The sequence below is a fragment of the Talpa europaea genome, assembly GCF_964194135.1.
Source record: "Talpa europaea genome assembly, chromosome: 9".
NCBI lineage: Eukaryota > Metazoa > Chordata > Mammalia > Eulipotyphla > Talpidae > Talpa > Talpa europaea.
The window spans coordinates 68655330-68677760 of NC_140076.1; the positions used below are offsets into that span (position 1 = coordinate 68655330).

Here is a 22431-nt window from a genome sequence, read left to right on the forward strand (position 1 = left end):
CCCACATATGGCGCAGCAGACCTCTCCTGTCTCACCCGCTACTCCCCTCAGCAGTGTATTTCAGTAGATCCGCCTGTTATGCTCCCCTCTCTGTCTCCAGTGAATCCTCTTACCCCCCCACCCCCCTGTACCTCTGGCCTACACCCCAGTTCTTCTATGCAAAAATATAATAAAAATCCCTATTAAAAAAAACTTTCTGGATACTTACCTGTGTTCTCCCATCCTATTCCATGGACTAGGCCTTCCTTCTAGTCTCATCTGAACACTGCTCTCCCTCTTACTACCAAATTTTACCTCAAAACAAGCTTTTTTCCTGCCTCAGGGCATTTGTACTTGTGTTCTTGCTGCCTGGAAGGCTTTCTCCCCTTTCTCCTCCTTCAGGACTCAGCTAAGAGGGCATCCCTGACTAGAGTAGACTGCTTCCTTCATCCTCCCATGTTAGTTTATCACAGCATCTGATTTCTTTGTGCTCACTAAAAATATAGTTGTTTTTATGTCTTTACTGTAGGACTTCCTACAACTAGAATGTCATTCCACCAGGGCTAACCCAAGTCTCTGATCCTGTTGTATCCCCAGAATCTAACCCAGCTCCAGATACATGATAGGTGCTTACTGTAAATTTTGATTGACTATTGAGAAGGCTCTGCAATGACATCTTAATACACCTGTTTGCTGTGTTGCAGACTTTTTGGACACTGTAATTATTATACTTTTTTTTCAAATTGCCATTAAGCACATTGCTATAAATTTATTTTTAACTATTATTTTATGTATTTTTTACATCATTTTTCATTTTTGTACAATGTATTCTTTTTCATCTCGGTTATAGTCCCTGTGAAATTCCCACCACCCACTCACCCGTGCACCATCACCATGGTCCCTTGTGCTCTTCCCACTCCTGTTTTGATCCTACTCCCTTTCTCTTCCTCCTGGCCCCACAGAATGTCTCTAGTTTATAGTTGCCGTTTGATTCTGATTTTTACTTTATTATAGTTACTTTTTCTCCCTGATCCTTCATTTGAATCCTCTACATTCCTCCTATAAGTGAGACCATCCAATGTTATTTTTTTTCACATTGCTATAAATTTAGAGGGACTAACCTGAAAAGATATCTGAAGGTTGAAAAAAATAACATTGAGCATTTGAAAATGTAATCTACTAAGACTGCTTTAAAAGGTATTCTTGCCCAAATTTCTGGAAACCATGTAGCTAAACCTAAGAACCCTGTTAATGAAGGTACAGTTACCCCATTTTATAAATGAGATTAAGAAAATCATCCTCTCTCTGCTCTGGTGAATCTGGGAGGCATCAGTCTTCAGAACTCTCCTCATTCCAGTTGCCTTATAGTTGACCTCATTGTCCTTGGCCTCAGTTCCACATATTTCCAGGATCCTGCTGGAACTGATCTGTGGTTTTGGGATGAGCTACCCTTACAACTTCTTTTCCTTTCCCCCAATATTTTTATTTTTGCATCCACAGAAGAGCTGAAAGAGTAACACAGCAAACACCCATGTGCCCTTCACCTTGATTCGCCAGATGTTTACTTTTTGCCACACTTGGTTTATCTATTGATTCATCTATATACTTTTTTTTTTTTGCTGACTTAGTTAAGTTGCGCCATCATAATCCTCCCTGCTTAAATATGTCAGCCTAATAAGGATATTCACCTGCATAAAACTATTTATCACACTCAAGAAACTTACCCTTGCTAGAATATTATCTAAAAATCTGCCCCAATAGTACCCTTCCTAGGTGGTTTTGTTTTCAGCCAGGATTCAGTCAAATATCATACTTTCTACTTGGTTGTTATATTCTCCTACATTTTTTAAGAGTCTAGTCCATTCTGGATCAAGAAGATGTGGTACATATATACCATGGAATATTACTCGGCATTCAAAAAAGATAAACACATGCAATTTGCAGCAACATGGATGGCGCTGGAAGGGATCATGCTCAGCGAAATAAGCCAGAAAGAAAAAGAAAAATACCGGATGGTCTCACTCATAGCAGGAATCCAGAAAACTTAAATAAGGGACCAGGAAAATGAATAACTATAAGAAAGTGAAAATCAAAATCAACAAAAAACTATGAACCAGAGGCACTCTATGGAGGGTAGAGGGCGGGAGGGGAGGGATTGGGGTCAAAATAAGGGGGTTGCAATTGTATGGGGATTACAAAAATAAAATTTATTATAAAAAAATAAATAAAAATTTTGGAGTGCTCATAAAAAAAAAAAAGAGTCTAGTCCATTGACTTTGTAGAATGTCTCATATAGAAGTTGTCTAAATTTTGCCTCATAAGCAGATTCCTGTTAAACCCTATCGGCATGAACACTGAACAGATGAATGTTCCCTTGCTCAGTGTGACTTCAAGAGGCAAGAATGTCAGTTTGGCCCCATCATTGATGTTGAGTTTGAATATTTGGTTGTCTCTCAGGTTTCTCCATTCTCTTAGCTTTTAGTAAGTAACCCAGAGTGTAAAACCTTGAGACTAAATATTCTGTTCAGCCTTTTACTGGGTGGTTTTAACATCCACTGATCCGTCTTACCTGATTCCATTATTCTGTTAGTGTATTCAAGAGTGGTAACTTTCTAGTCATGCATTTCTTCTCCATTTCTTTTTTTTTTTTTTTAAGATTTGTTTTGTTTATGCATACAAGAGCTGGGGTCTAGGCCAGAGGTGTGTGTGGGGTTGTGTGTGTGTGAGAGATGATTCACCAGAGACAAAGTGGGGAGTAGAACAGGTGGATTGACTGAAATACACTGCTGAGGGGAGCAGCGGGCAAGACAGGAGAGGTCTGCTGCGCCATGTGGGCCAGCTCCCTGGCCAGGGATCAAACTCTGCTGCAGTGGCTGGTGATAGCTTCATAGTGCTAAGACTTAACCCCTTGAGCCACCACAGAAGCCCCCTTCTCCATTTCTTAAGTGTTAACAAGAGCCCCCTTCAAAGTAACTGCTGTCCTTCTGACGTGTCCCCATCAGTTTGTAAGCATTCCCTTACTTTCTTGTAAAAGGTAGTCTAGCTTCACCTTGTAATTTCTTTGCCATGGTCCTAGAATCAGCCTTTTCTCAAAAAAAAAAAAAAAAAAAAAAGTTCTGATTTTTTCCTAGTGAGGGGCAGGAAATGGTATTTAGAAACTAAGATCTGGTTGCTAAGTATGCTGGTTACTACTGGAGTGTCAGCTTCCAGGCCATTTCTGACGACAAAGCCAACAAATGTTATAGTTTAAGAATATAAATGTATACTGATACCTCAATTTCCATTCCAACAGTGAGAACCCTTACTCTGAACAACAAATACATTTCTTCATGTATAGGTCTATCCTGTAATATATACACAGCCTCTTTTAAACAATTACTACAATCAACCAATTGCCAACAACAAATTATTACTAAGTTCAGTATTTCTTTGCAATTCTTTTGATACTTAGAATATCCCTAAAGCTATTGAAAATTCACAAGAATATATTTCAAGTGGTTATATAAATTTGAAATAGTTTCATTTGACAAATATTCACAATGTTCCCCCTTCAACAAGGGGGAAAAAGTAAAACAGAATTTCTTTTACTATGTAAGACTTCTTGAGGACCAAAGGGAATTATGAACAAAAAGCTCTTTTGGAAATAGAGTGTTTTCTTGTGGTTTTTGACTTAGATCCCAGTAACTAGTAAGCCAGGTTTTGCCCAGAACCTAGGTACTAAAATTGGACTTCATCTTAAGTCAGAAAAGAATAAAAGGCAGGTGAGAACAGTTTAACTGACTTTTCCCCCATTGCAGAGCACTTGCGGAGTTCAGTGATTGATCGGAAAGACTTAATAATTAAGAGAATCAAGCCCAAGCCGCAGCAAGGTGATGATATCACCGTGGTGGACGTGGAGAAGCAGATCGAGGCCTTCCGCAGCCGCCTGATCCAGATGCTGGGGGAGCCGCTGGTCCCACAGCTCCAAGACAAAGTGCACTTGCTGAAGCTCCTGCTCTTCTATGCTGCAGACTTGAACCCCGACGCAGAACCCTCTACCAAGACCTGGAGCAGCCCCTGAGTCCTCAGCACTGAACACCAAGAATACCTCCTGAACTCTATCTCCAACTATTTGGAAGTTCTAAAAGTATAAAAAGTAGTTAAAAATCTTATAGGACCAAGCCTATCTATTTATCTGTAGGTTATAACACCTTCCTATGGTTTAGGAAATACCTTTTTTTCCCTATAATCCTATCCTAGCCTGTTCTCAACTGGCATAAATACACATGGTGTATATATTTTGTAATAAATTATTTATCTATACTTTTTTTGGAAACAGGTAATACTATAATATGCACTAAATGCTTAACCATTCAAGATGTGAAAAAACAATTCCTCTGCTGAACAAATCCTAGACATCAATTATGTCATTCAAGGTACTGACAGCCTGTTTCAAAAGAGAAGGACATTCGTTTCTCCCTAATGGAACACTACATCCCGTATTACAAATGTTATATTGCCTATGAATTTGACTTGGTGGCCAGTTATATTAAGATCTTATGTACTGAATAAAGGGGAGAGGAGAAACTAAAAGATTGAGTGTGTTACAAAAAAATGGATGTTAAAAGGATATAATAAAAAGGCAATGGTTTTTCAAATTACTGGTTTACCATGCTTAGATTCTATGACTGTGAGTAGGGAAAAAGGAATAACTACTCCCAACAGGACAAAAAAAAAAAAGGCTATCCACATTTGAGAAAGTAGTAAGGAATTTTATTGTTAAAACAAGTGATACAAGCATAAGAGAAGACAAATAAATTAATTGTTCTGATCATTTTAGACTCCAGGGCCTCTCTCTATGGAAAGGTCAACTCAGCTCTTTATGCATATGCAGACATGATACTATGCAAAAAAAAAAAACCCAGCAAGAATTAGAGACAGTGGTCAAGACAAACACTGAGCATGGACATGGTGAAGAGAAATTAAAGGAGGGTTCCCTTGTTCCTTCCCTCAGTCATGAAGGTATGCATTTACAAAGGTAGGAGGCTCATTGGGGAGAACAATGATTTCACGTAGAAATATTTCTAATCCTTCTACCTCCCAGAAAAAAGTTTCAGGCCCTGGCCTGAACAAGGAAATCCAAACAAGGTGACACTAGTTTCACGTGAACCTCAAGACCATAACCTAACTGTACTTACCACCTTCATTTACAAAATTTAACTTCCACTCATCTACACCAAACCAATAGACTGAATTTCCTCTGGAAGGAAGTTTCCAACATAATCATAGTGAAATTAATCTCACTTTAAAGTGCAACCAAGGTGATATGTGAGACTAGTGTTTGTTCTACGACACACAAAACAGAAGCATCCCCCAACAGCACTGCCCCGAGAGAACTGGCTGTAGGCCAAAGTGGCCTGTTAGGGTTACCAGAAAGCAAGGAGACTCCAGCTCCCGCACAGGAAGATCTGTACCAGACCTCAAACACCTTGGAGGTCCCCCTAACGGACCAGGCTGGAGCACAGGGCCAGCACAGTCCAGAGCTGTCCAAACCAGTGAACACACCTCGACTCCATGATTTGCCTACCCAAGCACCCTGGCAGAGGAAAAGCAAGCAGGAAGCCTTGGTCTTGGAACAACATAAACCTCATTTACCTTGTACTCCATGATCAAAGTACTCATCCAGATTAGATGATACCAAAATAGGTGATGAGGTCCCCCACATATCACTGCTGAGATGATTTAATCTTAGAGTACAAAATGGCTTCTTCCACAGGACAAGCTTTGCACTAATGTTTCTCAAATACAATTATGTTTCCAGCTCTAGCCTCAGTTTGAGAGATTTTTAAAAATAATAAACTTTTCCTATATCAGAGCTAAGATAGAAAGGGGAGTCAGGCATAAGACACCTTCTCTCCAGAGTCCCTAGAATAGAAAGCTCTAGAAGCCAGTGGGTGTGAGTATATTCAAGTCACGGGGTTTGAGTTTATGGGTCTTCGGCAGTTGTTTCTTCCCTTCTGTCACGGGGATGTCCATTTTGGGCGGCTTGAAGGCTACTGGGTCGTCTGCCATTCGGGTGGCCTGGACATGGATCACTTCCACTGGAGAAGGTTTCTGGGCTCCTTTATAGGCCTGAGTGGCAAAACCTCCTACCAAGGTAAACCAGAGGGCAAATGATTTCCAAAGCAATAGGCAGCTCCCAACATACTTGGCAAGATGCCTGCCACACTGCTTTCTCTCTTTTAAAGAAGCTGCCTTACCTGAATCAGACTTCTGGAGGGATTTTGGTCCAAAGAGGTTCCATTTGTCTGCCAAGTTTCTGTCCTTATCCCCACTTCCAGAATCCATGGTGCTAGGATTTGACACAGGTAATGCTGTGGAGGAACCAGAACTGAACCAGCCTCTGGAAGAGAAAGAATAAAACATACCCTTAATGTATACTCTTTCTAGAGTTCTAGAAGTGTCTCATGTCAAAAGACTAGGGAGACTACTACTCCTCACTCTGAAACTCTTGAGTTTAAACCGTGACTGGGTATGCAGCACTAGCATAGGAAGAGCTCACCTGGACTTTGGCCGAGGGGAAGACTCAGGGGTGTTGCTTGGGGTGGACTGGGCAGAGCCAGACTGCTTCTCGTCTTTTGTTACCTCTCCACTCTGTAGCTTTAGTTTCTGTTCAGAAGGGTAAGAGACGTTTTAAATAAAAAGTGAGAAGTACAGAATAGCTACAAACAGCCAAGTTTGAACATAAACAATGTGGTTTACACTCTTAAGGCAAAAGGAAAACTATTAATAGGTTCTGTAGTTTTGGATTATAGAAGAATTTCCTTTGATTCTGCCACACAAGATAGAATTCCATCTTTTAAAAAAAAACTATTTCTTCTACAACATAACTAAAACACCCCTGTACTAAATGCCACACTAGAGCTTTTACTTTCAGAGAAGTAATTTTCCCACATTCACCCAACCAGGCTTTAGGGCTTCTTAATCTTATAAGTAGGGCCTTGAACTCCTCTGTCTCTCATACCACATATAGCCCCTGCCATTCCCAGTTGCAAAAAAAATAAAGTAAAATAAAATAAAAACAAGATACAAGTACACTATCCTTCTGTAACTAAATGCTTTCTGTGGAGCCAATCCCCATTCTCTCCCTTTGCACTCCCCCAAAACCAGCCACTTTGGGTTCCTGCAGCATTGTAGACATACCTCTACCGCAGAGACTTGCAGTCTAGTGGAGAGGCAAATCTGCTGCTCAGTGTTTTAGATCAAGGCTCCCATATTGTCTCTGCACCATGTCTATATGTCAGTATTTAGCCTGAGCTACATTTCAAACAAATTACATTTTAATTCCCTCACGCATACGCAATATATCAATTTAGGTAAGTTGCCATTGAGTTTCAGCCACCCTCATGTTCTACTCCTGTGGCCAAGATGCTGAAAACAGGTGACCAAAATCACTTCTACTTGTCAACTGTTCAACTGGAATTCTGATGGACACTTAGTCTGGAAAGTTCTGTTAGTGTCTAAGACTGACAATGCCTCTCTCTGGAAGCATCTGTCTAGTATAAACACTTACACTGGCCAACCTGACCCTGAGGCCCCAAAGCAGTGGTTTTTAAACTTACATGCAAAGAACGCCAATAGTCCACGTCTTACGTCCCATGGGCCACCCAACCCTGTTATTGTTCCTCCTTTCACATACTGTGTAACTCTCCTTTCTACCTTTGTCTCGTCTCATGCTGCCCTAAGGCTCTCATAACCCCCTATTCAGAACCCTTATAACCAGTACGATGGCCCACCCTCACTTAACAGAGGCAGTCCCTATTTCTTAGCTGTGCCCCTCCACAATCTGCCACTACCTTCCTTATGCACCCCATCAGGAGTCAGATTCCCAGTCAACCTTGGAATAGGTGGTGGAGATCCAATAGAAGATTGGGCATCAGGAGACTTATTCAGGTACTGCGAATGGTTCAATATACACCTTGGACCTCATTCTCTTCTCTTATACCGAGAATAGTATCTACCTCAAAGGATTAATACGAAGGCTAGATGAATGTGAGTGCTTCATAAACCACAAAGACTATTAAGTATGAAGGGGAACTCCCCGAAAGAAAGTGGAATAGACTATTTGGTTCATACAGTTACTTGGTTATCGTTAACCTTACCCTTAAAAACTCTTCTTCATACCATTTTAGAAGTGAAAGGGCAAAAGCATTCCAATTCTATATTTGATTTTAATTTTTTTAAATAAATGTAGAACATAATGTTTATTTCCAGCTAAAGTGTTAAAACCCCTGTAGAAACTGCCCAATTCTCTTTGTCCCTCTAAGTGGAACACTGGTAAACAAGTGACCCCTGCTGGCTTACTGTCCATGAAGTGCTCACACATAACCTGGTGTAAGCCCAGAGTCTCCTCCCAACCAGAAGTAAGCAAAACAGATGCCCCCCTCTACAGACGAATACGCAGGAACACCGTGGATATGCCTCTGAGCTTTCAAGAGGGAAGCACCCCCACAGGTGGGACTGTACCAGTTCTAAACTCCCCACCCAATTCTCATTGCACCACTTGCCACAATCACAAAGAGCTGAGCTGCTAACTTCTAAACCACAGCTACATCTTTAGCTAGGAATAATGCTCGCTTGTTTGCATTTAATTCCCAAAAAACAAGCTTACGTGGAGTGCTTCTGCCATGCGAAGGTACTTGTTCTCCTCAGTGGTAAGGCCCTTGTGGGGTGTATAGCCAGCATCTCTCAGCCCTGCCTGTTGCTCAAAACGCTGAATGCTCTCCTGGGTCTGTTCTGGAAGAGAGATGACAGTCATGCCCATCCCCCCTCCCATCACAATCAGGAAGCTCAACACAGACCTCTCTTGTTCTCCTCATAAGGGGAGACCACCCCAGGGTGGGTTTCGTCCAGAGAGGCATCGCAGCAGTAATTCTGAACCTTACACAAAGGTCCTCTAACTAGAGGAAGCCTTCCCTCACACCAAGCTAAAGCGTACACACATCACTCTGTTGTAAGGCAATTATTACCTCAATAAAAAATAAAACAATTTTATTTTTAAAAAAGCCAATAAAGTACTAAAAATAAGTCATGCCTAAAGGAACAGTCAGTTAACCTCCAGGGAAATACTCCTTTCCTTCCTCTTATTTGTACACTGGGCATTTTTTTTGAATTCAGAAACGCAACATGGAGAAGGCCGCTGGCATGGAGAAATAATGCAGAGTTCTTCAAATGTAAAGTTTCCTGGGAGAGACTCACCATCCTCAGCACCCACATAAGACCTCAGCCAAAGACAAACGGGCCATATTTAGGCAGCATGACACCAAGATTCTACCCACAAAAGGAGTCAAACCACAGAGAACTGACCTTGAACTAGCTGTGGTCTCCTGGTCCACGTTTCTGGTGTGTGAAATAGCCCGTCAGTGCCTGGCATAGCAGGCAGTTTCCAGTCATGTCAGCCTGACCTGATTATCTCATAATCCATACCTCAGTTATACCCTGGAAGGACTGACAGCTGAATTTTGGCTTAATTTGTATGTACAGTACATAATTCACCCATACATACAGGAATGTGGCAGCTAGACACCAGATGTCCTTTATGACTTGGTCATTCCCCTTTGAAGGAACTGTCTTATTTCCATCAGAAATAGAAGCAAAGAAAAAATTATATATATAAAGGCATGAAGATCTCTTCCAGTCCTACCAGACAGGATTTGAAAATTTACAGAGCAGGAAAGAACTGACAAATTACAGCACACCAATACGAGAATTTTAAAAGCAACTATTTCTTTAAGACTATAGCAATATCGGGCCTCCATGGTGGCGCAGCGGTTGAGCGCTGGGCTGTGAAGCTGCTTGCAGCCTCTGCAGCGCCGGTTCGATCCCTGGCCGCCAGGCAAGGGTCCCACATGGCACGCAGACCTCTCCTGCCGCCCGCTGCTCCCCTCAGCAGTGTGCTTCGGTCCTTCTGCCAGCTCTGCTCCCCACTCTGGCTCTGGTGAATTCTCTCACCCTCCCGCACTTCTGACTGTACCCAGTGCATGTATAAACAAAACAAACAAATAAATAAATAAATAAACATGCCTCTATTTAAAAAAAAAAAAAAGACTATAGCAATATCAGATGTTCATAGCAGTTCTAACTAAAAACCAAAAACAAACCAAAAAAAAATAGTATTTCTACTATATTTGCAGTTACATAAAAATATGCATGTTTGTGCAAGTGAATAAGCCAAATAAGTATCTGAGTGACAACAGTACAGTGGGGTGCTGTAATATTCTCTACTGCTGGTAAACTATTTTCAAGAAGGCAGTTCTACTGTACCAAGAGAACAATAACTAAGCTTTCCAACACTATCAATAGAAAATATTCTGAAGCTTGCAAAATACAAGTAGTTGGTGCAAAAGAGAAAGTTGTGAAGAGTTTGGACGTCTGTGCCCAAGACAAGCTGATGCCCTCCCAGAGCCAATAAACAAATGCTTCTGACTGAAAAGAGCCAACCAGGAGACCTCTCTGTGCCCTGCCCCGCAGAGACTACTGCTGAGCAGAGCCATGTATCTGATATTGTTAACTTCCCACATGATCTAGAAAGTACCTCCAGAACTAACAAACTTAGTTAACTTGTGATAAAGTTTACAAAAAAATACAAGTTGTCTTGTGTTAGGTCTCATTAGGACCACAAATCACACATTATTAAGACTAAAGACACTTGAGGGGCCAAACCTGCCTCAAGGGCCAGTAAGAGAACAACTATGAGCTGTTAATTTAGGGAGAAAAAAATGCAGGGCAGGTGGGTAATGCCTCAGTGTGAGTGGGGCCTTCTCCAGCACCTGGGGCATCGACTCCAACCTGCAGCCATATTCCTATTATGACCAGACAAAAAGTCTTGAGAGTAAAGTAACTTGCCTAAGGCCACACAGGTGGGTAGCAAAAATAACAAAGTAGCAGGAATGCCTCTAGGTCAAACAAGATGCTTTAATGTTTGGCAACTCTTCCCACCTGAATGGTGGAAGCAAGGCTGTTCACAGAATCCACAGTCCGACTGCAGAGGCCCAAGCTCTTCCCCACCCCAACAACACTCTATTCTGAGGGTGAAGAATGCTTACTTGTGATCAGAGAATTCATGATGACGTGGGTAGCTTTAGCCTTCACCACGGGGACCTTGTCCACACTGCCAGGGGCCGGTGACAGGGTTATGGCAGGGGAGGAGACGCTGGCCCCTCCTTCCTCCACCTGTTCAAGAAAGGGAAGGAGGCACTTGAGCAGCGCAAGGGAGTCACACAACCAAACTTACTTCTCTGAGAAGTTACTGATAACTTTAATGTCATATATGAGGAGGAGGGGGTCATCTCCACCTGATTAAATAGTGCTACCAATAAAGACATTATATGAATAAGCTTTATAAAAGTAGCAAAGCCAGACCTTAGAGCTCTGGGTCTACTTCCTTCCCAGCCTCTGCCCAATACCCCAAAACTACACTGTGGCCCAGGGAACACAGAAGAAACACTCCCTGCAAAGTGAGCACAGACCGTGCACCAGGACTGTGGTGTTTGCCATGCAGTTCTCACACTCTCTGAGCATCAGAACCCCTGGAAGGGGATAAAACAGACTGCCAGGCCCCACCCTGGAGCTGAGTGGTAGCTCCAGGGTGAGACTGAAAAACTTGTTTCTAATAAATCCCAAGGTGATGCTGATGCTGCTGTTCCCAAGACACACTTTGAGAATTAAGCCTTCAAGTAATGGTCTTAAATAGTCTTAAAAAAAAAAAAAAATCGACATAGCTCCCAATCCTTAAGGGTGAGAGAGCTGAAAGCTGCCACTTTCTGGACTGTTAACACCCACCATGCTCAGCACTGGAACGAACTGGCTTTATTCTTCGCTCTCTGCTTCTCCAAGGGAATGAGAAAGAAATATGGCCAGAAAGGAGGGCAGCAGGGGAGGTATTTAAATGATCCCTGTTACAAAATACGGTTTACACTTTTCAGCAGCGTTTACTGGAGTCACACATGAGCCTCGGCTTCCTCACTTGGAGCATAGCTGATTCCTAATGCAGGGTGAGTAGGGGCAAATGAAAGCAGGCATGTGATGAGGCGAGCTGGGTGTCCTTTGAGAGCAACTGTTCCAAACCGTCAGCTGTTTCAGCCAGGGCACCACAGAACACTGGAAGGCAGGCTTTGTCTCGTGAAGCAAGCATATCCTTTAGAACTGAAAAGAGTGCCCCTCCCAGCGCCAGCACCAGCCTTGTTCATCTGCTCTGGCATCACAGGCGGGCTGCTGAGGCCTCTTCTCGCATAGCCAGTACTTTTTTTTACACAAAATGTTTTCTCCTCAACAACTGACAGGGTCAGATTTCAGTAGGTAATTGATATAGAGGCTGCTTTCTTGGAAAGGAGCTTCCTGTTCTGAGACTTGAAGGGGGTGGAAGGTGAGGTGTCACCTCATTAGAAAGGAAGGATCAAATAAAGCCCCAGGCTTTATTTAGGCTGGGAGCCGAGCTCATCATGTCAGCCAAGCCTTTTACTCCTCAGCTAATTCCCACACCCCCTCCATGACATAAAGTAAATCTCCATGTCATGTCAGAGTTGGAACTGTGTGCCCTGGGTCACAGATAGTACAAGGACCTTCAGAAGATTCACACCCAGGTCTCTCAGAAAATGCTTATCACACAGTTCAGTCGGCCCTGAGCTGTCCTGCAGCTCAAAGTTCAGTGAAATTGTAATGGCAAGTTAAATGGCCTCATCTGAACTTGGCAGGCCCAGTGCATTCCAGCAACAGGACAACCTTTCTTGCATTTCTGGTAGAGGGGCAGAGGTAAGAAACACAGGCCCCACAGTCAGGAAGCATAGGCGTCAGTAACATGCCCACCACAAGCTGTGAGCACCTATGGAGCCAAACTGCACCGAAGGGCTGTGAGAACAGGTCACTGTGTAAGGAGGCGTGCACACGTGCGTGTGTGTATGTGTGTGTGTAAAAGCACCAGGAGGGGCCTTAGAAAGGAGGCAGCAGCAGTGAGAAAAGGCATCTAAGGCAGAAGGGACAGCATAAGGAAAAGCACAGCTTGTGTTCAAAAAAGAAACCATTTTCCCTCACTCACTCAATGAACATGTTTTTGGACTCGACTCTACACCAAGTCCTCGGCTAGCTACTGCAGAAAGAGTACAAAACTGAACATGGCCCCTGCCTCCAGAAGCTGGTGGAAGGCAATCAAGTAATGGGATGATGACAGAGGCCCATGGTACTGTGGAGAGCTCAAAGGGAGAGGGCACAGTCTGATGGGAGGATGGAGGAAAATGCTCACTGAAGTGAGCTAAGACTTACAGGTAACTATCTGTCAGGCAATGGAAAGGGAGGGGGTGGGAGAACAGGATGGGATTGCAAACATTGCAGGCAAGTGGAACAGTGTGAAGCAAAGTCACAGAAGCAGAAAACACCCTCAAATGCAAGAAATCTTAACGCATATGGTTGGGTCACTAGGCAGAGGGCGGGGGAGTGGCAGAAAAGAAGCTTGGATTTCATGCAATGGGAAATTGGTGGTGGGGTGCGCTACAGAAAAGTCTCAGTAAGAGAGAACAGGTCATTCTAGTTTTAAATTAAAAAGAAAAAGACTGTACCAACTGTTACTGAGACAGAAAACATATATACAGGACTGGTGGCTGCCCAACTCTCTGGATGCTGGGTGCCACTGAAGGCTTCCGGAGCCAAGGAAGGAGAAGGAAGGGACTGGACTTGCCAGAAGCAGTCAGCAGGGTGAGATACCTTGGCGAGGTCCTGATACTTGCGCTCTGGAATCACGGGCTTCCAGGGGATGCTGCCCATGTCCGATGGAGGAGGGGTCATGGGCGTAGGGTCCTCCAGGGCATCATCATAGCTGAATGCCCGGCGGTGCATCCCGATTGGCAGGGACATCTTGCCTAGAGGCCCGTTAGGCTCAAGAGCTAAGAACAGAGACACTTGTCAGGATGGCTTCAGCAGCTCAAAATAAATGCACCTCCAAACTATAAGCAGGAAAGTTCTGAAAGCTCTTTATCTAGAACAAGGCAACAGTTTGTTCTGGAATAGCTAATCCATTCAAGAGAAGGTAAGGGTACTAAGTCCCTTCCTCTATGCCTGATACTTTGGACTCTCCACTTAGCCCACTCAGTGGCTCACATTCATTTTTATGAATTAGAAAACCCAAGTTCAATTTAAATTTACTTGCAAGATCACACAACTCAAAGTGCAATTTGGAATCAAAATCTAAGCTGATAGGATTTCAAAGTTTATGTCCTTTATGGTACTGAAGCCAGCCCCTGGCAGTGCCAGGGCTCTCAATTCATGTAAGACTGAGGATAGGAAGTTACTATTCCCATTTTAAAGATGAGGAAACGAAGGCCAGAGGGGAGTGAGCTCATATAGAGGGTAGCCAAGTGGGGCTCAACAAGATCTGACTGCAAGTCCTCTGCCTTCCCTAACTCACCAGAGGGAAAAAGAGTTTTATAAGAAAGATTTAAAACAATATGTGGTCCCACCATCATCTCTAGTTTGAAGTGTTCTAGAAACTAGTTCAAGTATGGCCTGAACAAAGCCAATTTCCATTACAGAAACTGTTGACAACCACCTTCACGAAGCAGTGCCAGCTGATCCTGCCGTTCCTGTCCCCTGGCACTGACAGAGGAACAGCCCTGCTGTGACGCAGGTGCCCCACTTCAAGGGCACTCTCAGTACTGCCAGACCAGCATGCCAAGTCCATTTTGTTTGGTTGGCTAATCCTTTCACAACAGCACTAACATCCAGATCCTGCCTTCAGGGGGACATTTTCCTGTTGCTAAAGTTAAGACAATCACCCTCTCCAAGGCATCAACTTGCAGGGCAGTAAGTCCCAGACCAGCAAAGACACTTCATTTAAACAGGCAGGGAACCCACAAAACTACCATTATTACTACTGATATTAATAATGACTATAAATCCATGGAAATAGAAATAGGATGAGAGGTTGCTAGGGGGAGAAAGAGGCGTGACTGCTAAAACGTACAAAGTTTTATTTTGGGGGAAGGAGTGTGATAAATATGTTCTATAATTAGGTGATGACAGTTGCACAACCTTGTGAATATACTAAAAAACACAAAACTGTTCACTTTAAATGGGTGAGTCATTTCAATTAAAACAAACACACACAAAAAAATAATGACTAAGTACCCTTCCTTGCCACACACTTACCTCCCTCAACTTGCCTAATCCTCATTAAGCAGATACCCTTCCCGTTTTTCCAGCGCGGGAAGATGAGGTGCAGAGCTAAGTGACACTCGGACACTTAAGCCTCGAGCATGCGCTGGGGCCAGGACAAATCTCCATGCCACTGCGTGCACTCTACAGTCACGCATCACTTAACGACAGGGACACATTCTGAGAAATGTGCGTTAGATCTTGTCGTCATGCAAACATCACAGGGTGTTATGACACAAACTAGATAGTGTAGCCTCCTACACACCTAGGCTTTGTGGGATAGCCTTTTAGGACCACCGGTGTATATGCTGCCCGTCACTGACCAGCAGTTACTAAGCAACCTGTGACTGTACAGGCGACACTCCATGCTCCCCACACTACAGGAAGTTGACCTAGTGAGTGTGAGCTTCTAGCCAGGTAGTTATAGCGAGTGCATGGTAATCACAACAATGAAGGACAAACTAAAACACAAACTGATGATGTGAGAGACTTGGGATGGATCCACATGAGGTGACAGGGGAAGGACTTCTCTATTAATCCACTGAATTTAGGAACAATTTCAAAAACATGTTCCCAACAGCCATCTTCATAGCCTTTCGCAAAAATAATAATAAAGTCACCTAATACATATACTAAGAAATCCACTTCTACAAATAGGGACCAAAAAATCTGGTGGGAAATAAGTATATATTGTTCACTTTTAACTCACGTTTTCACAGATTTTATGAATAATTTTCACAATAGCCCTGAGAAACAGGCATAGTCTCTTTATTGTGAATCAAAAATTGAATGATTCATATTTCATTAAAAATTACTGGCCCCTCCAACTAAAATACCCCTGGGTGGTGTCAGTGACTGCAGTAACCCAACACTGACTCGGGACTCATTCAGCATCGCTGTGAGCATATTCACGACTGCCAAGTTTTATCTGCCTTCCAGTCAGGCTGGTACCCTCTTTGCTCAGACCTCCACTGCCCTATCTCCTACCCCTTCCAAAAGGGGTGGGAGGAGGTGACACTAATATTTTGGTACAAATTAGAAGAACTACAAAACTTATTCAGAATTCTTATTTGAAACCTGTAGGAAAGTGATAAACATGTCATATCTGTAAGTGAAACGATTCTTCTCTCTCAAGTTAGGTTTTGGGTTCCTACCCTAACAGGGTGGTTAATAAGATAATATTTAAATTAAGCCAATCTATTAAATCTAAATACTCGCCTGGTGACAGAGAGTAACCATTAAGACGTGGTTCAGAAAAAGTGCTTTCTATTTAACTTAAAATATTAAGGGCAAGACCCAACTTTACCAATAAGAATTTTTACCAGGCACTTCTGGTTGTCTTGAAGCCATTGAAAGACTGGAATCCAGATGCTTTTCCTATATAGAATTCGGAGTTGAGTCCCTGCCACCTAATAAAAATAACAAAGGGCATTTTCTTATAGCAAACACCAAAGAATAGCTTCAATGCTATTCTTTTGACAAGCACACAGATTTTCTGGCTTGCTGACAAGGCAACGACACACATTAAGGGCCAATGGGTGACAAACATGCCAACAGGGGCTGATCCTAACACCTGTGATATGACAAAGATACTACATGGAAAAAAGGTCACCTTACCAGTGAAATGATGTGACGATTATGCCGACAGACAGATATTAATGAGGAACATTGTCCAGCTGATGCAAATTAGCAAAGCGGCTTGGGAAGAGTCCATCCATTCCAGAAGTTCTAATAACAACAAACAACCAGCATGATACAGGCCTCCAGAGTCTGCCAAATGCCTACCTGTACGTTTGAGGTATTCCCCCATAACAACCTTGCAAAAGGTATACTCACTTCATTTTTAAGTAAGTTAGGGTGTAGGGTCCAAATACATTGAGCTATACAAGAAGTTAGATAACAGCAGGCAATTTTGCTAATACTGACAGTTCTTAAGGGGTTTATACAAAACTCACCTTGTGTTTTAATCCTTGCAGCAACACTGCAAATCAGACAATACTTACCCCCAATTTAAAAAATAAGAACCTAAAAATCAGGAGTTAAGTGATTTATCCAAGGTCACAGCTAAAAGGAATGGCCACTGGCAAGGCAGGTAGCTGCCCACTCCCCACTCCCAATTTTACAGGGTAATGAAATTTAAGTCCTGAGGAAGGCAAGTTATAATGCTTTCAAACTTGATAGGCTGCCTCTCTATCCTGATTTAGCTCAGAGGACACACTAGTTATTTCTTTATTAAAGGGTATCACAGAGGGTCTCCCTGGTGGCACAAGGTGTTAAGCATCGCACTATGAAGCAATCCGCAGCCTCTGCAGCTTGAGTTCGATCCCCCGCCAGCCAGGGAGCAACCCACATGGCGCAGCAGACCTCTCCTGACTCTCCCACTGCTCCCCTCAGTAGTGTATTTCAGTCAGTCTGCCTGTTCTGCTCCCTGCTCTGTTTCAGGTGAGTCCTCTCACCTCCCGCATCTGTGGCCTGTACCCCAGCTCTTGTATGCATAAATAAATAAATCTTAAAAAAAAAGAAAGTGCTCTTCTTTAAAAAAAAAAAAAAAAAAAAAAGGTATCGTAGATACCAAAGTTACGCCATACACCTGGTCCACGGAGCATTTCAGACCCAGATCCTCTTCTACTTTCCCTTCCCGTATCAGTCCCTTTTCCCTCCCCCCCACCCCCCTGCAGAGTGCAACCATCTTCATCACAAGATACAAGACAAAGCCACCAGGATTTTAAACACCAAGTCTGAACCAACCCTCACACCTCCCCGAGGATAAGACAGATTAAAGAGATCAGTGCCGGGGCAAGATACAAAGAGAAGGTTCCCTGAGAGCTGGGCAAAGCAGAAATTTTAAGGGGAGCGATAGGGGTCTCCGGCTAAGCTGATCTGACGATTAAGTAAAGGGAAAGCAGGGTGAGCGACAGCAGGGACGTCAGAGAGGACCCCCACTGGAGGACCCCCAGAAGGCTGGACAAGAGTGGCAAGGGTGGATCTGGCCGAGCTCCTGCCAGGGTGAGAGGGGAGAGGCGAGGAGAGGCGGCCAGCGAGGGCCTCGCGGGAGGGGCCGGGGCACCCCCTTAGGGGCTGGGGGCTCAGCCAGGGAGGGCCGGCCCGGCCCTGCCCCTCAGGTTACCTGTTCTTCCGCCGCCGCGGAGGTGCTTGCTGCTGGGCTCCAAAACTAAAGATGTTCCGAAGACCCCCGTCTCCCGTGACGCTGTGGTGCAGTCGGGACCCAAGCCATGGCTAAAGCGTCGCAGCGCGCGGGGCAACGCTACAAGTCCCGGCACCGGCCAGGAACACTGGCTGCCGGACTCGCCGGCAGCCTCCCTGATAAAGCCTCCGAGACCGGTCACATCACGCGAGACTTGGCCGGAGCGGGGAGGGGGGGGTTGTGCTCAAGGTATGCTGGGAATTGTAGTCCGCGATCTAAAAGGGCCCAGGAACTTTGCTACCTAAAGGATTTACAAATATGGCAAAGCAGTACATTTGAGAAAATGAAAGAAGGTGTTTTTTGTTTTCTTTTCTTTTTTTGTCGATTTACCCATATTTCTGCAGTATGTATAAATCTTGCCATCAAGGCTCATCTCCGAGGGGCTATGGAGTTTGGGTGTACACTTCATTTAGATTTCGGTAGTTGACGCCTGTCAGATCCACTGGAAGGGCAGAGGCTTTTCTCCTGCAACTTTAAATTTTAGTGTCATTACCTACTAGATCACACCAATTCAGTGTGATATTTGATATTCTTAAGTATTTTATAAATTCTATCATTAACTTATGAGAAGCACAATTCCATAGCATTGTGATTGTGTGTATGTTAAAAGTATTACTTTGTTAATTTGGAACTTTTAAAATACACCATAATTTTTTACCCTCTGTGCACGTAAATCTGACACCTTGTCCTCTTCCATCCCAGTCAGAAGGAAAAGAAACTTTATACTCTTAATCATATTAAGACAGGATCACCTTGCTTTGTTCTTATCCCCAAGAAATGTAAACAGAAGAATTTCCCGGAAATTACTGACTCTCTGGCCAAAAGGACTTAATCCCTTTCTCGGCACCTATATGTAAAACCATGACATGATTTTGGCATGTAGTAGCCATGTGAGAAAAGTGCTGTTTTCCACAAATTACAAACTAATTGTAACCTTTAAACCTTCACAACCTTATGAGGTTTTCCCCTTTATGTAAGTGCTGTGCTGTTTTCTTGGTTTGGGGGCTTTTAGGGAGCTATTTCTTCCAAACTCTGAAACCCCTCAAAAGTCTTCTTTGCCAGTAAATACTTTTCTAAATGGTTTGGTTGCATAACCAAAAAGGATTCAGGTAGGAACAACTGAATCCGTGAGACCAAGAAGGACACCCTCTGTGCTATTTGAGCTCAGACTATTTTTCACAGCTCCCTGGGTGGATTCCTTTTGGCATTAGATGTTCCTCTCCACCCTCTTTTCTGTGCTTTTTTTCTGACTCTGGTTTTGCCTCTTAAGCCTGTTTTGTACAACCACTTTACTTCCCCAAGGATCGCAGCACCATTTGGAAGTTGGTTTTTGAGGTCAGACTGTATGGTTATTGCTCAGGAACAGACAACAGTCTAGGAACATTGTGTGTGGCTGACCAAGGAACTTGGTTGCCTTTTTGAGTATGTACAACATACATTTAAGGAAACTAACATTCTAAATGCATTTGGTTATTTTTTTAAAGATTTATTTATTTATGCATACAAGAACTGGGGTACAGGCCAGAGGTGTGGTGGGTGGGTAAGAGGATTCACCAGAGACAGAGTGGGGGAACATAACAGGCAGACTGACTGAAATTCACTGCTGAGGGGAGCAGTGGGTGTGTCAAGAGAGGTCTGCTGTGCCATGTGGGTGCCTCCCTGGCCAGGGATCAAACTCGTGCTGCAGTGGCTGCAGACAGCCTCATAGGTTGCATCTTAACCCCTTGCACCACCAGGGAGATCCCTAAATGCATTTGTCTCTGAATTATCTTTTTGCACCTCCTTGGACATTTTAAACTTTGATAAACTTGGAGCCTCAAAAACTGAACTTGACCAGGGTCTCTCTTACATCCACCTTGGACACCCAAATCATCCTGCATTTCCATTTCATAGGGGAGGGGACAGGGAGTGGGACTGAGTTCTGCCCACCTGCCTTCCTCTGGACATTTGCCCTCTCTAGTCTCGGAAAGATCCACTCCTTCAACAGATCTGCCAATGTCCTCAGGAGCAATCAGCAACCAGGAACTTGGTCACTGGGATGGTAGCGGTGTTGATTTGCATTTCTCTAGACTGGTAGTTCTATCTGGAGCCCGTCCCCCTATATCATCACAGATAAGGTGTTCCACCTAGTCCTGCTCAGGAATTGTCCTTTCTGTTGGTCACTGGACAGCAGAGAAAACTAACAGGGGGACCTTGGCAAAGGTACCTCAGCCAGGAAGTGGCAGAACTGAAATTCAAAGCCAGGACTGATTGCTCCACTGATAGTTTGGCTGCTGATTGTCCGTGATCTCACTCAGTTTCTCCTCTTTAACTTTCCTAGCAAGAGGGTTGAAGGCACATGCCAAAGAAAAAGCTACATATAACACCTCCCTCTAGTGGCAAGGGGAAAAGATTTCACTGAAGAAATAGAGGATGTTGTTGGTAGAGACCTACTTCTCCATCCTGATAACAGAGATGGTGCAATTAAGGTGCAGAGAACTGAAGGAACAAGGCCAACGTCGCACAACTAGTCTAGGGCAGTTGATTAGACAGAAAATTTATTCTTGGGCCTCCCTGGTGGCACATCAGGTTGAGCGCAGCGCTGTGAAGCTGTCTGCGGTCTCTGCAGCGCCAGTTCGGTTCCCAGCCTGCCACGAGATTCCCACATGGAGTAACAGACCTCTCCTGTCTCTCCTGACCTCTTCTGTCTTGCCCGCTGCTCCCCTCAGCAGTGTTTTCGGTTGTCTGCCTATTTTGCTCCCCGCTCTGTCTCTGGTGAATTCTCTTGCCCTCATGCACCTCTGGCCTGTACCCCAGATCTGGTATAAATAAATAAATCTTAAAAAAAAAAAAAGGCATTTGTGAGGCAGTATGAGTACATATTGTTTAAAAAAAAAGTGTTCTTGTGTCTTACTTTGTGTCAAGCACTTTGCTCGTTGTATGGTATTCACTGAGGAAAAGACACAATCTCTGTTAAGGCTCAACTGTGTCCTCCCAAAATTCATGTGACAAGTCCCAACCCCTAGTACCCCAGATTGTAACAGTATTTGGAGACAAGGTGGTTTTTTTTCCCACCACCACCCACTATGTCCCCTTAACCTTTTCACCCTCCTCCCTCCCTCTTAACCTCAGAACCCTTACTTCATTTATTAGTACTCGTTGAGTTTTGTAAGTATTCTTATAAAACAGGGTATTTTTCTTACTCAAACAGTTCACTATGTAAACATCCAATATTTGTCATTTCATTCTGATTTGCTTTGCTCCACATAATTCCCTGGAACTCCTTCCATTTTTCTGTGCCTGGAAACATTTCATCTTTCTTTATGACTGAATTATACTCCATGGTACAGATATAGCACACCTTCTTGATCCAACCCTCTATCAGTGGACACGTAGGTTGTTTCTGTACCCTAGTTTTTGTAGATAATGCTGCGGTAAACACTGTACAGCATGGGAATTTTTTGAGTTGATGGTTTCATGTTCTTCCATTGGGTGCCCAAAAGTGGGATTCTGGGTCATAAGTTCTTTCCATTTTCAAGTTGTTTTGTTTTTAAAGATTTATTTATGCATACAAGAACTGGGATAGGGGTGAGAGGATTCACCAGAGACAGAGTGAGGAACAGAACAGGCAGATCTACTGAAATACACTGCTGAGGGGAGCAGCTGAGAGTCAGGAGAGGTCTGCTGCGCCATGTGGGTTGCGCCCTGGCCACGGATTGAACTCACGCTGTGGTGGGTGAGGATAGCTTCATAGGTTGCATCTTAACCCCTTGCACCACCAGGGAGGCCCCTGTTTTGACTTTAAGATTTATTTATATATACAAGAACTGGGGTACAGGCCAGAGGTGTGGGGGAGGGGGAGGAGTGAGAGGATTCACCAGAGCCAAAGCGGGGAACAGAACAGGCAGACTGACAGAAATACACGGCTGAGGCGAGCAGTGGGCCAGTCAGGAGAGGTCTGCTGCAGTGGCTGCAGATAGCTTTGTGGGTTGCATCTAAACCCCTTGCGCCACCAGGGAGGCCCTCTGTAGCACAACCAACCCATACTGGGTAGGTTCATTACTGGTTCTAGCAGCCATGTTGGTGTC

General features: G+C 43.8%; 2 protein-coding genes across 4 annotated transcripts in view; one reads left to right on the plus strand and one right to left on the minus strand.

Moving 5' to 3' along the window:
• The window catches only part of SIMC1 (SUMO interacting motifs containing 1), a gene marked incomplete at its 3' end in the record, with an annotated part of 64768 nt that extends 60729 nt beyond the window's left edge, over positions 1-4039 (plus strand). The window contains exon 10 of the mRNA XM_084242219.1: positions 3777-4039. Within this exon, the coding sequence (XP_084098345.1) occupies positions 3777-4039 (263 nt within the window). The remainder of the gene's footprint in view (positions 1-3776) is intronic.
• A 1859-nt stretch (positions 4040-5898) lies between these two features.
• On the minus strand, positions 5899-16509 carry KIAA1191 (the record flags this gene model as incomplete). 3 transcript variants are annotated; one of them, XM_084241789.1, is made up of 7 exons in its annotated part: positions 5899-6107; positions 6219-6361; positions 6521-6627; positions 8630-8754; positions 11064-11187; positions 13714-13892; positions 16482-16509. In XM_084241789.1, the coding sequence occupies 7 exons, from the start codon at positions 16507-16509 to the stop codon at positions 5899-5901; spliced, it is 915 nt and encodes a 304-aa protein (XP_084097915.1). The 3 variants fall into 3 exon arrangements, with proteins under 3 accessions (XP_084097915.1, XP_084097914.1, XP_084097913.1); XM_084241788.1 differs by having other exon boundaries at positions 5899-6104; positions 11064-11190; XM_084241787.1 differs by having other exon boundaries at positions 11064-11190.
• Between the last annotated feature and the right edge of the window lie 5922 nt (positions 16510-22431).